This window comes from Natrix helvetica (genome assembly GCF_964273705.1).
Source record: "Natrix helvetica genome assembly, chromosome: 1".
Lineage (NCBI taxonomy): Eukaryota > Metazoa > Chordata > Lepidosauria > Squamata > Natricidae > Natrix > Natrix helvetica.
Window position 1 is genome coordinate 144,070,568 of NC_138548.1, and position 15,317 is coordinate 144,085,884.

Sequence of the window (15,317 nt, forward strand, 5' to 3'; positions counted from 1 at the left end):
TGTAAGAATATGCAAAATGCAAAGGAAGAAAGAAATGAATGGTAAGTCAAAGAAATTAAGGATCTGAGACAAGAGAAACAAAATTAAATATGTTGACATATTTACTACGTTAATTACCAGCAGAATTCCAGCCAACTCAATGGTTTACTTTAAACTTTTAAAGCTCTAGATATCTTGGTGCCTGCATACTTAACCAGAATTAGCAAGTCTGGTATTCAACTTGTGTCCCCATTCCACATGAAGTTAAGGGGATGGCAGGCCAGACACAGAACTTCTCAGTTATGGTCACATGGTGGAACAACTTGCCCACTAAAATAAGGATATTGCCACCTTGTTTGAGATCCATTGATCTGTCTAGAGTGCTGGGGTGTCAAACTCGGATCTGGCCCACGGGGTGCTTAAATCTGGCCCGCAGGGCCTGTCTGGAAATAGCAAAGAATCAGCTTGCGGTGCCTCTGGCAGCCAAAACGAGACATGGGTGTGTGTGTGCCAAGTGTTGCAGGAGGCCATCCAGGCCAAAAATGGGCTGGGGAGGCCATGCCCCCCTGCACCGTTTTGGCCAGCAAAGTACTGCAGGTGTCCGTTCCGTCTCTCCACCCTGTGGAGAACTACAGTATTGATCCAGCCCTCAAAGAAATCCAGTTTGACACCCCTGGTCAAGACCATCTTATTTTTTTTCTCGTAACATCGGCCTGGCTGATTCAATCCTGCAGGGCTAGCGTGCTATAGATGCCTTCCATTAAACAAAGCTATCTCTCAGGATCCCAGAAGTGTCTCTCCTTATAGTGGTGGCTGCCTTTGGAACAAGGTTCCCCCTGAAATCTGGATAGCCCTCACTCTACTGTTGTTTCAAAGAGCTGTGAAGTTCTGCTTTTCACTCTGGCCTTCACTGAGGGAGAGTGAGACTCCTCTGTTCATCATCCTTGCCAATTTCCCCCTTAATTTTCATTTTATACTATACTTTCTACTTTGATTGTTGCAAGTCATCCAGAGCCATTGAAAATTGGGTGGCATAATGTTTAATCATTATCATTATTCTGAAATGCTCTGGGGGCAGGCAGTGATATAAGTTTTCTTTGAAATTTTAATTGTACGTTAATTGTACTCTGTTTTTATTTGGAAGTTAGATAATATAAAAATAAGCCTGCACAACTAAGTTTAATTTATGGCAATAAAGCATTCTATGGAGATTCTAGTCATCGAGGTCATAGTAGTCCCAAAGGTGCTTTTTTAAGAGGCACCAGTTGCCTCTTGAAAAAGCACTTTTGGGACTAATGCTACAGTATTCACTATACCTCTATGTACTTTTCTATCCTTGCACGTACTTCATACATTGCCTTTAAAGTATTACGGTATGTGAAAGATAAAATGGACTGTTTTATTAAAAGTAGAAACACCCCCTCCCCCTAATTCATCTTCATTAAACTAAACAGTTTCTTCTCTATATAGAATTGCATTAGGTGTTCCTTGCTAAGTAACTTCATAATGGAATACTTAGGAGGGTGATGAAAAAAATGTTATAACCAATCAACACATTTACAGCGTTTGCAGGCATGTAAAACAAAGCTTAAGTAAGACCATAAGCACAGTTGCAGTTTAATTTAGAGATGTTTCACTTAACAACTGAGTTGCTACTCCCAACTATGGTTGCAAAATGAGGATGCTTGTATTTGTTAAGTTGGTAGTAAATTTAATTAAATTTCCTAGCATACATTTATTTCTATAAATAATTTTTAAGGCATCAGAGTAATTTCATACACTCTACATCAGTTTAGACATACTTATAGTCTAAATTCTGATGTTATAAATTTCTTGTGCCTAAAGCAAATCTATTTAGACATCTACATTGAGAAAAAGTACTGTACTTCAAAAGGAAATCTATTTTAAACAAATGACAGATTTAATCAACTCTTTATTTACATAGAAATATGTGTACACATATATTCTGTATTTGTACACATACATTTCTAAGTATATATACATGTATAATTTCCACATACTCTACAATAAACAATCTCATTTGTATTTAAAGTAGCTACAGAATTGGGTAAAAATACAAGTTCAAAAATAACAGCTTACAACTAAATTACAAAATCACCCAGTAATGAACTCATAAATTTTAGCAAGAAATCCTAGCTTATATACAGCCAGATCTAGGCCACATGATACAAATGTGAACTAGAAGTTTTAGTTAAGTTTTTACTTTAGTAGTTTTCTTATTTGAGAAGAAAAAGCTGGGGAAAAATTAATTTGGCAAATCTCTTCAAGACTAAATAGGGAAGTGATCAGGTTTTTGATCACATACATGAAAACATACACATTTCCAAACTCTTAATTTCGAAGACCATTTCTTTCTTTTAACAAAATGATTTTGAGCATACATGTTCCTGCTGAACAGTGTGGGTGGAGATAGAAACCAACTAGATATATAAATGCCTGGGATATACTGGTTGGGAGGTGTTTATAATGCAATCTGGAGTTCCTCCCTGCTGAAAATCATGGGAAAATGTCAATTTCCCCAGATCCTGGAGAGGAAGTCCTCGGTGTCAGACATGTAGGTGAGACAGCTCTAATATTATTATTATTAAATAATATGGAACGGGCTACCTTCTCACTACATGCCAAATTACATTTCAATTTTCCTCTTCTTAAATGGCTGATTGTAACAAAGCAAATCTAATAGTCTGGACCTTACATGAGAAAGCAGCTATTTTCTCTCCTTACTGGTCCTTGAACTTTTGGGCAGAGGGTTCCTGCCCCCCTTCACAGGCAGAAATCTCATTTTACATACTTTGATTGAAGATGCCACTGCCATCATGGATTTATTCTAAAAACTGTTTGAATCTTTAATCTTTCATATCCCTCAAATATGATGGTAAATTTATTGAGTATCTTATTATCAGGCTGTTAAAGTTTGTTATTCATTTTGCAAAAAATGCATTATATTCATAGCATAATGAAATGGAGCTGTTTGCTTGCCTGCTTCTGTATGTGGCTAACAGAGTAATCTCCTATCTTCTATGAAGAGAAAACCTTTGAATCCCAAAAGTAGCTGAGTGGGGTTTCATGCAATGTGAGAATTGTTTGGTTATTACTTTTGTTGCAACAATGAATAACTTCTATCTCTTTCTATAGGTAGACATGCTAGAATCTGCTGTATAAATACTTGGGTGATATATCATCACATGTGACAATCCCAAAATGCACAAAGGTGCATTTATATGCAGTTTATATGCCACTTTCATTTCATTTCTCTTGCGGATGTGGAGAATGAAGTTCTCAGAAAGTTTAGTGATAGTGACAATTTCCATCTATCCTCTTCTCTCTCTTCAACTAAGCTCCAGAAAATGTGGAACAGATTTGTGAATGGGAGAAAAAAGGAGAAAAGGAGAAAAAAGAATTTATTTCTGCCTCTGGGAGAAAAAATGATGGATATAATCAAATATTCTCTGAAGCAATAGTTATTGGCAAATTTTTAACATTTTTTTAAAAAAGTAATTGGAGGATTGAGATGATACTATCTCATTGATGAAGCCTACCAGGTCTGAGATAAGTTAATGCATAGGTCACCTGGAAGCTACCTGATTTCAGCCAATTGATTCCTATCCAAAGGTAAAATGTTAATATTTTACATAAGCAAATCTTATGTAAAAGATTCATTTTGAAAAAAATCACTGCTTTGAAAATTTAAACAAATGTACTTTGTCTGAAATTTTAGTCAATGAAAAGCAAGGTGGTAAAAATCTCATCATAATTTTATGTTAGGTTTCTTCTTCAAGGTTTTCTATAATGATCCTGGCAAGGGTTGATGATACTAAAAAGGCAAGTCCATTTGTATCTCTACATGATTCCATTTCAGAGAAGGAGATTATCATCCCTGCTTCATTATCTCAATGAAATCAGAATTATACTTTATTGCACTGAATGAAAACAGCCACCTTTAAATAACTTGTGATTCTAATTTTAGTATGCTTTCAGAATGGCAAAATTGGTAGACACTCCAATTTCTGAATTGCATGACTAGACTAAATGGGCATTTCACTAGAATTCTGTCCTATCAAACTATGTGTTCTTTCTACCCACTGATTTTGAAAACAAAATCCGTTTTTGTTTTCATGAATGAAGAATGGCACTGTCTGCAAATCTATATAGTGAGAAACATATCCACAGAAAAAAATTATCCAGTTCTCTGCTCCTATTACAACATGTACTTTACCGATATAAACATGGCTTTAGAGGTATGCAACTGACTTACCCAATTGTTACATAAAGGACAGTTTTGTCAGATTATAGCTAGAATGGTTGTAGGTATTTAATAAGCAAATAATACTGCTTGTGAATGATTCATTCATGAACAAATTATGCAAATCTCATAGAAAGTCTTCTAATTTTAAATTCCTATAGAATTTTTGCCTACGTTTTAAGCAAAATTCATGGCAGCACATCTGAGAGATTTCTTTCTCTCAATGTTTCTCCCTAATCTCATAAAAAAAGGTTTGGCTACTTTCAGAATCCATTTTGATAACATCTCTACATGTTAGAGAGCCTGAATATTACCTTTGACAAATTTGCTGGTACTGGCAGTTTAACATTTCTAAAATGCTAACAAAGAATGTTTTTTTCCAATACTACCAGCTGAATCTGCTGTTGCAGCAAGTCTTAGTAAGAGATAATTTGTGTCTCTTCCTTGCAAAGAATTTGGCTTTTCACACTTATCTATATACTATTAATATTTGATAAGATCTGACACAATGAGAAATTAAATACAAGTACTGTATTGTGAAAAAGTGATCTTTTGATTTTTGGATATTGAAATATTTATGATAACCCCAAACCCTTCAGGCTGGTCCACTCAATCAGTGATTCATCATGAAATCACAACTGCATGGCTAAATAGGGACTCTGATCTGAAGCCTTATGAAAATGTTACGTGGTGCTTGATCATGATGGCTCATTGACATATGCAAGTGGTTACATGATGTGAATCAGCCCACAAGTGATAATTTTCCTTTAGGGAGAAGAAAGCTGCTTAATTAACCTGATTAGGAACAATGCCTTAAGAAATTTAAAACTAGAACTTCAGACAGATTTTTTTTTTCCTGATACAACAGTCACTGATGAAGAAAGAGTACATCATCCCGAGGATAAATATGGTGTCTCGCTGTGGTAGTTGTAATCAGGGCAGACCTTCTGCACTAGTTTGTAATCAACACTGTAGAAAGCAATGTAAATGCAGATGACCTTAAATGGTTTAGAACATAACCAGGACACATGGCTTTGGGTCTGCTCTTGGTAGCAGATTTTTGAAGGGTCAAAGTTACACAATGCGGTTTTCTTAGCCCTGTCAGTTTTCTCATACTCAATTCGGCAGTTGAAAGACTTGGATTCCTTAGTCTCTAGAGTTGATTGAGGGGAAGATTCAAATTCCACCACCTTGGAAGGTGGCACCAGGCTTACAGAAACATTTCCAAGACCTGTTGAATTGTGCCGGAAATAAACACTAAAGGTTCCATTGCCATGATCGACAATCTTCCCTGTTATCAGAAGATTCAACTTCACAGTTTTGATGTTAGAATGGAAGTCGCCCCATCCAAACATTTTTTTAAACTTTCCAGTTTTCACAATTGGTCTGCGTTTAGTTCGTGCAAGAGATTCCTGAACTTCAGTGATATTGGATAGCCAATCCCAAAAGTTGTCCGTGTTGTGTGAATATGGCATCCGCCCATGTTTCATTGTTGGAGAGGGCTTCACAAAAAGGCGTAAAGGGTTGATGATCCGAGAATGGACTACATTAGCAACCAACGTATCTGCAGCATCTTTATCCTCCCAGTCCAATAAGTCTGTCGCCTGGATGATTTGCTTAGAATCACAGAATATCTGTTTCAAAAGAGAAAGAGAAAAGAATTTAAGAAACACAAACACGGTATTTTTTAATCATTGCTTTCTTTTCAGAAAGAAAGTACACAAAAGTTTACAACATTGCTGAACTATTGTACAATGTTCTGATTAACTGAGCTCAGTCTTGCTGGATTCTATTTAGATGTTATTCTTCTCTTATAACTGTTAGAGTTGTGAATTAATCAAATTATTCATGTTTCCTTCTCAAACTCTCATTAAGAACTATTACACCTTCTCTTTATATAATCTTATGATGTAAATGTGTGAGACTATTCATTTTCTTTTTGTATCATGTATTTCAGATTATAAGACATTACTATAAAACAGAAAACTTCTTGTTTTACAAGAGGACTATACAGTATATACACATAGTAAATAAAATAAATATCTAAATTGGAAGTACTTCATGAATAAGTGATAGCACTCGTGAATTATTCATTCATGAATATTTTAAGAATCATAATGTTAAACACAGCAGTTTTACTTGCAAAGTCAATCACACATTTTTGATAATATTCTTCTTGTACTAGTATAAAAAGCTTCTTTCTCTTTTCAAAAATATATGTTGTAAAATTATTTATTTATTTATTTTAAAAAAATTATATGGCCACCCAAATCACTCTCAATGATTTCAGGAAGCAAGGTAAAAAACTAATATAAAAATAATAAAATGCAATACCCCCCTTCAGTCAATCCAAAAGCCAGTTGATGGGCTCCATCCCACTCTGGATTGGCCAGGTCCTTTGCCAAAGCCAGATCTTTGGGGGCTTGCGAAACAGTGTCAAAGCAGGGGGCAATCTTATCTCCACAGGAAAAAATTTTCATAGGGAGTGCGCCACCATAAACAAGGCTCTTCTTCTTGCCCCCCCTCACCCCAGATGTACCTCTTTAGGAGAGGGGACCTGTAACCTTCCCTACTCTAGTGGGTTTGGTAGATGTGACCAGGTAAAGATGATCCCTCAAGTAACCTGGTTCCAAACCACGTAGAGCTTTGAAGGTGACAATCAACACCTTGAATTGGACCCAGAAGCAAATCGGAAGCAAATGCAACTCCCACAAGAGACATGTGCACAACTAGGCCTGCACAAAACCACATGGGTTGCTGCATTTTGAACCAATTCTGGATACTTTTCAAGGGTAGCCCCATGCAGAGTGTGTTGCAATAATCAATATGGGAGGTGAGTAGGGTTGTGAGCAACTGTGAGCAGGGACTAAACAAAGCTTACTTAACATTGCTTAAGAGTTACTAAATATTATTTATTGCTTCTATATAATTTTGTTATTGTTTCTATATGACAATATACCTTGTGTATTCATCCCATCACATTTAAATGTAAGAGTTAATGCTCATAAAACTTTGGTAGTGACATGATAAGCAATGAAAGAGGAGGGATACTATATTATTTAATCCTTCCAGAAAACTAGAAATGCCTCTACTCTGAATTGAGAGATGATTAATAGTGAAATACAGCAGACTTAAAATGTTTTACTTGTCCTAAAAGTGGGCTAATTTTCTTTTTTATGAGGATTGGATTACTCATTTTTCTGTATGTGAACTGCAGCATATTGTATTTGAAAAAGGTACATTATTTTAAAATATTAATGGATTTTGTGATTTAATTAATGGTAATTCTAGGTTAATCTAACTGTGAATATGTATAAGAATATTTTGATTACTGTTTCATCTCTTATTAAAATGATTGTAATTGTTATTATAATGTATTCTTATGTAAAACTAGTATATTATGTGTGTCTGCATAATATCCAAATGTTTTTTTTTTTGCAATTAAATAATACAAAGCAATATTAATATGGAATTTTCCATATTCCTTAATTAAAAATCCTTCCTTCATACGACTTGTGTTTATTACTATCTTCCAGTCTTTAGAAGGCATGTCAAAAATATTTCAATTTCTATCAGTCTGTTTCTGAACTATTTACTCAGACTCCTCAATAATTTACATTTTTCAATGTTTCAATATATATTTTATAGCCCCTTCTCCCCCATTTCTGCCCCATGACACAAGCAAATTACAAAATGAGGTTGACATTTGATGTTGAGAGAAGATACTCAGGTATATTTCTTTTTCTTTTCTTTTTTACAATGTAGCCTTGCCTTAGATAAGCAGCAATACAGTACCAAATTCTACTAGGAGTGAATTTTAGTCACGTCAGTGCATAATCAAAAGTATATTCTGGTTGGAAAATGACCCAGTCCTTATTTCTCTCAAGGCATCTGTGTTAAGATATAAGCAAAACACTTTCAAGGTATATTATTGGCATTTATTTATTTATTTAGCATATGGCAAATATATGGACTTACAGTGGTTCAAATGTTAATGTACAGTCCACCCAGTCATTCAAGGAAAGGTGGTCTATGTTGAAAAAATATTGGCATATAATGTACGCTTACACTATTTCTCTTCTATAAGTAAATGTCTCAAAACAATTTCCTTAATGTATGTATTTAATATGGCTGCCAATCCCACCATAGCAACTTTATATCGCTAATTAACATATAATAGCACAATATATAATATTTTAATATATGATAACTGTTTAAAAAAAAATCTATAAAGGCAGAAGTGTTATAGAAAACAATATATCATACATTCAGGACTATGAATGGGTTTCAACTAAGTTCCCAGACCTCAGGCCTGGAAACACATCCATGTCTCTAAAGCCTTCCAAAAGACCAACAAAGTTGGGGCAAAATGGATTTTGGTGTCAAAGGGCAGGCACCGTAAAAGAAAAGACCGATTTCTGGGTCTCATAACACGGCAAACTGTAATTGACAGAACCCAAAACATACCGGAACCTAGGCACATTAATAACCAGATATAGTGAAAACAAGTTCCATGTCCTTCACCTTTAAAAATGAATCACATGTAGTTTGTTTCATCTACACTATACTCTAGATCAGTGTTTTTCAACCTTGGCAACTTGAAGATGTCTGGACTTCAACTCCCAGAATTCCCCAGCCAGCATTCGCTGGCTGGGGAATTCTGGGAGTTGAAGTCCAGACATCTTCAAGTTGCCAAGGTTGAAAAACACTGCTCTAGATAACGTAACAAATGGAAAAAGCAGCTCCCTCCACCAGCAATGACATCATGATCCATGATAATGCTATATTGAAACCATTGCATTGGCCTGGTTTTCCTAATTTAATAAATGAACTGCAAGTACACCAATTGGTACAATTCATATATTGACAACATAAAGCAACCTAAAGGTAGAATTAGGCATAAGCAGATAGAATAAAGGTACACTGATGACTTATTAGACTCCCACAAATACATGGGTTAATGCATCTGATTTTGGAAAATGGTGAAATTATCTTGTGCAGATCTGATAATTACCTTAGCTTACAAAATATAAAGCCTCATTTAGAACAATAAAACAGAATCAAATAAATTAATATAATATAATCAAATCACCCAAACCCCCAGCGACAGCACATCACACGAGCCATTTAATGGGTTCCACCCAGCTCTTGGTTCCCCAGGCCCGCTGGTACAGTCAGGTCTTCAGCACCTTCCAGAAGAGTGCTAGAGTGTTTAGTTTAGTTTAGTTTATTAAATTTATAAACCGCCCCCTCTCCCCAAAGGGACTCGGGGCGGTGTACAGACAATAAATATATACTAGACAACAAAACAAAGCACAAGTGGGGGGGGGGCATTCTAATCTCTCTGGGAATGATGTTCCAGAGAAGGCCCTTCTGGATCCAACCAGGTGTATCTCCCTAGGGCAGCAATGGCGAACCTTTTTTGGCTTGCGTGCCACAAGTGGAGGGAGTGCAGGGGGGTTGTGTGCAGGCGTGCTGCACCCATAATGCAATGCGCGACCCCCAGTGCGCATGCCCGCACAACAGGCACTCCCCCCCATTTTTACATGTTTTTTTCGCCCTCCTCAGGCTCTAGAGGCTTTATAGGAACCTGGGGAGGGCGAAAAGAGCCTCCGGAGGCTTCAGGGACTGCCTGGAGGCTTCCCTGAAGCCTTCAGAACGCTTAAAATGACCCTCCGAGCAAACTGTAAGTGACTTCCGGTTTGCTCGGATGGTCGTTTTAAGCACTCCGAAGGCGTCAGGGAAGCCTCCGGACAGTCCCTGAAGCCTCGGGGGGGGGGGGCAGGCTCTTTTCGTCCTCCCCAGGCTCTTATAAAGCCTCTTGAGCCTGGGGAGGGCAAAAAATAGCTTTTAAAAATGGTGAACTCAGCTGGCCAGCGTGCTCATGCGCACTGGCCAGCTGACAGGGCAGCGTGCTCATGCGCACTGGCCAGCTGACAGGGCAGCGCCTCGCGTGCCCTGACAAATGGCTCCGCGTGCCACCTGTGGCACGCGTGCCATAGGTTCGCCATCACTGCCCTAGGGGATGGGACCCGCAACATTCCCTGACTCCCCGCTCTGATGGGTCGGGTCGCTGTGACCGGGAAAAGAGGGTCCCTCAGATAACCTGACCCCAAGCCATGAAGGGCTTTACAGGTGACAACCAGCACCTTGAATTGCACCCGGAAGTAAACTAGCAGCCAATGCAGCTCCTGCAGGAGAGATGATACGTGTGCACACTGGGGTCTGCACAAAAGCATGCTGGCCACTGCATTTTGCAACAACTGAAGCTTATGGATGCTCTTCAAGGGAAGCCCCATTTAGAGCATGTTGCAATAGTAAAGGCGGGAAAAGAACGTTGGTCTTACCTGAACGTTTTTTTCTGGAGATGTGGAGGGAGGGGTCACGGCAGGGTTATCGCAGCCTGATTGGTCCATTTGACTGAGAGAAAGCTTCTTAACCTTCGGCTTCTCCCGTTGGTTCCCAGTTTCCGCAATGTCACGGTCAGCACCTGTAAATCAAACACAAACAAGGGCAAGCCCCCCCGGGGCCTCCCGATTCTACACCTCCCGGACCCTGTCTAACTAACTAGGGCGGGAATGTGACCCCTCCCTCCACATCTCCAGAAAAAAACGTTCAGGTAAGACCAACGTTCTTTTTCCAGTAGTGTGGAGGGAGGGGTCACGGCAGGGACATACCCACGCTACGTCCCTGGGCGGGCAGACTGGGTCCCAGGTGAAGAATCGGACACCACCCTCTGAAGGACCCTCCGGCCAAACGATGCCTCAGCCGAGGCATAAACATCCAAACGATAATGCCTAATAAAAGGCGTGGGGGAAGCCCAGGCAGCCGCCCTACAAATATCCTCTAAGGGCGCCCTGGTGGCCCAGGCCGCAGAAGAAGCGGCACTGCGGGTGGAGTGAGCAGTGATCCCTGATGGGGGAGGCTTCCCGGAAGCTCCATAAGCCTCAACTATGGCCAACCTTATCCACCGTCCTATGGTGGAAGACGACACCTTGCGTCCTAACGAGCCTGGGTGAAAAGAAACAAACAACGCCTCGGTCCTCCTAATGCTCTCCGTTCGCTTTAGGTAAATGCGAACCGCCCGGCGGACATCTAGCTTATGCCACACTAACTCCTGCTCCCTCGAAGGATTGGGACAGAAATTCGGGAGCACAACTTCCTGGGCCCTGTGAAACTGTGAATTCACTTTCGGAATGAACGAAGGATCTAAACGAAGGACCACCCTGTCCTGGTGAATTACACATAGGTCACTACGGGAAGACAGGGCCCCCAACTCTGAAATGCGCCTGGCCGATGTAATGGCCACTAAAAACACCACCTTAAGGGTAAGCAGACGCATATGTATCGTTCTAAGCGGCTCGAACGGGGAGCCCGTCAGAGCCTGGAGAACCAGGGTCAGATCCCAGGTCGGAAATCTATGAACCGGAGGCGGACGGATATTAGCCGCCCCCTTCAGAAAACGCTTAATCAGGGGGGAACGGGAAAGAGTCGGAGAACCTTCCCCCCCCAAAATGGTGGCCAAGGCCGCCACCTGTCGCCGGAGAGTATTATGCGACAAGCCGTCCTCCAATCCCTTCTGGAGGAATTCCAACACATCCGGGACGGTAGCCCTAGAGGGATCCAACCCCAGTGGGATACACCATTTTGCGAACGCCCTCCACGTGGCGTTGTAAATCCTAACCGTGGAAGGCCTCCTAGACGCCTCTAAGGTGGCAATGACCCTGACGAGAGCCTCCGCCCCCTCAAAATCCCCCGTTCAAGAGCCAAGCGGTCAGATGAAGCCACTGTGGCTCTGGGTGATCCACGGTACCCTGACGCAGAACGACCTCCCCTGGGGGAATCCTCCATGGATCTACTACCGACAGCTGGACCAGGTCCGCGAACCACGGTCTCCTCGGCCAGTACGGGGCTAGCATGACCACGAGAGCCCTCTCTGTGACTACCTTCCTTATCGTTCGGGGAATGAGGGGAAGGGGAGGAAAGGCATAAAGAAGGCCCGGAGGCCACCGGCTCCTGAGGGCGTCCGCTCCTTCCGCCGAGGGAGTCTGGAACCGGGTGAAGAAACGCGGCAGCTGGGCGTTCTCGGGTGAGGCAAACAGGTCCACCAGCGGCAAGCCGAATCTGATGCAGATCTTCCGGAACAGCTCCGTGCCCAGTTGCCACTCGCCCTCGTCCAGAGTCGTGCGGCTGAGCCAATCCGCCTGGAGATTCGACACTCCCGAGATGTGCTCCGCTACGATCGAGGCCAAATGCCTCTCCGCCCATAGTCCCAACAACTGTGCCTCCCGCCAGAGAGCGCGGGAGCGGATGCCCCCTTGGCGATTGACATGGGCCTTCGCCGCCACATTGTCCGTGAACAAGAGAACATGTTGCCCCCGCAGGTGATGACGAAAAGTCCTGAGGGCAAGTCTGGCGGCTTTCAGCTCCAGCCAATTGATGTTGTGGCGGAGATCCGAGGCAGACCAACGCCCCTGGGTCATGTCGGAGTCCATCACGGCCCCCCAGCCGAAAAGGCTGGCATCCGTCGTCACTGTGACTCTCTCGGGCTCCCAAAAGCAAGCCCCCTGTTGCAGCGCTGGGGACAGCCACCACCGAAGAGAGAGTCTCACCTCCGCTGGTAGAGGGACTGGCCGCAAGGAATTGCTCATCATCCTTCTCTGGACTGGGATCAAGGCCCACTGGAGAGGTCGCAGGTGGAGCCGGGCCCAGGGCACTATCCCTATGCAAGAGACCATCTTCCCCAGGAGCTGAGACAAGGTCAGGATGGAAACAGACCTTCTTTTTCGTACGGAAGAGACCAGCTGGCGTAAGCTGGACAAACGTTCTGGAGACAGGCGGACCCTCCCTGACTCTGAGTCTATCACTGTCCCTAGGTGTAGGATCTGCCTGGATGGGGACAGGTGGCTCTTGGGAAAGTTCACGGAAAACCCCAACACCTGAAGCCAACGGATCGTCAGCCGAAGATCCGACTTGGTTCTGGATAAGGACCCTGCCTGAACAAGGACGTCGTCCAAGTAACACTGAAGTCTCACCGGGACGGAACGCAGGTAAGCTGCCAGTGCTGCCAGGACTTTGGTGAACGTCCGCGGAGCTGAGGCCAGACCAAACGGGAGGGCCCGGTACTGGTAATGCCTGCCCCGGTGAGAGAACCTGAGATAACGCCGGTGAGACTGAAGGATGGGGACGTGGAGATAGGCCTCCGTCAAATCTACTGAGGCCATGTAATCCCCCTTCCGAATGCCCTGCAGAATGGATTTCAGGGACGCCATCTTGAACCGCCTGTATACTAGGTAGCGGTTCAGGCGTTTCAGGTTGAGGATCGCCCTCCAACCCCCCGAGGATTTTGGAACTACAAACAGGTGGGAATAGAAGCCCCGCCCCCTCTCTGGCTCCGGAACGACCTCCACTGCCCTGATTTCTAGAAGATGGGCGACCGCGAGGTCCATGAGGCGACGTCGCCTCGGGTCCCGAGCCGGGGGAAAAACTTTGAAAAAACTTGGGGGTTTGGAAAGGAATTCTAACCTTAGGCCGTGGCGAACGGTCGCCCTGACCCAACCGTCTGACGTGATCCGATCCCACTCGTCCGCATACAGTGCCAGGCAGCCTCCGATGGGATGACTCGGGTTTGAGTCATTTCCCTCTGCGGAAGGGGCGACCGCCCCCCCCACGAAAGGGCCGCTTGGCCTGCGGCTGATATCTAGAACGGTCCTGAAAACTCTGCCTATTGAAAGACCTGTCCTGTCTATACGGTTGGTATCGCTGGTCCTGATCCCTGTCATAAGACCTGAACTGGGGTCTGCGATAGGGATGACTACGGGACTCCGCCTTCTTGGTGGATGTGGGCATAACTTTCTTCTTATCTTTATTTTCCACCAAAATCGGGTCTAAAGAAGCCCCGAACAAATTTGGACCCTCAAAGGGGGCAGCTACTAGATCCCACTTGGCTTTATAGTCCATCTGCCAGTTCCTGAGCCACAGGAGCCTACGAGAGGCCACAGAGGTGGCCAAAGCACTTGACCCAAATCTAACAGCGTCTAGGGTCGCATCAGCCGAATACTGACACGCTGCCATTATTTTAGCCAAATCCTGGTGTACCCGCTCATCTTGGATCGGGATACGGTCCTGAAGCTGGCGAAGCCACATAACCGTTGTACGGTTGAAGTACGAGGCGGCAGCCGCCGCCCGCACCGCCCATGCTGAGGCCTTGAAATTTTTACGTAAAGTGAGCTCCGCCCTCTTGTCCTCTGGTTTAAGCTTGTCTGCCGCGTCCCCCGAGACCACTGGGGAGGATGAGACTAGAGCTGCTATGGGCTGATCTATACTCGGAAGCTGAATAGCCTGCACAAACGACTTTTCCATGTTATAGGCGCGACGGTCGTTGCTGCCAGGCGGAGAAAAGTTAGAAGGACGGGCCCACTGACTAGTAGCTACCTCCAAAAACAGGGGAGGAGCAGGGATCTCCTCCTTATTGGTGGCTGTCGCTGAGAACATGACCATGTCCGGATCAGTGGGCGGGGGGACTGTGGGGTCCCCAGTGCCCACCTTGGTAGTCCTCCTAGCCTTCTTAAGTAAAGGCTTGAACATGGCCTGAAGGAACAGGTTTGAGGAACGAGGCGGCTCGGGGGCCGCATCCTCCTCCTCCGAAAACCCCCAATCATCCCTCCTCGCCTCCCCCCTTGAGGAGACCTCACTCATGAGGGAGGGGGAAGAAGCCCTAGACCTAGATCTACCAAAAGGAGTAAGCCTACTGTGATGATACGGCCTGTCCCTTTGGGCTATGCCCCTAGAGATGGCCGCAGAAATAAGCCTTTGAGGTTCTCAGGAAGGTGTTCCAGATCCTCCTCATCGCCCTCTGAATCATAATCTGGTGCCACATGGGCCCTGCTACGTTTACTGCCCCTACTCGGGCCTGCAGAGGTACCCTCCAATGGGTCCTCCCTATCTGCCCCTCTAGTCCCCCGGGAAGGAGAAGGAGAGCGAGGATCCCCCCGCCCCTGACTCCTATCAGATCTACCTGAGGAGTCAGATGAAGATGAAGGGCTAAACCCCCTGGCCACAGGAGGAGAAGGAC

General features: G+C 43.6%; 1 protein-coding gene across 1 annotated transcript in view; it reads right to left on the reverse strand.

Annotated features, from left to right (window-relative positions):
- Positions 1 to 1,759: 1,759 nt before the first annotated feature.
- The window catches only part of NXPH2 (neurexophilin 2), a 53,033-nt gene continuing 39,475 nt past the window's right edge, over positions 1,760 to 15,317 (reverse strand). The window contains exon 2 of the mRNA XM_081961344.1: positions 1,760 to 5,877. Within this exon, the coding sequence (XP_081817470.1) occupies positions 5,134 to 5,877 (744 nt within the window). The 3' untranslated portion in view covers positions 1,760 to 5,133. The remainder of the gene's footprint in view (positions 5,878 to 15,317) is intronic.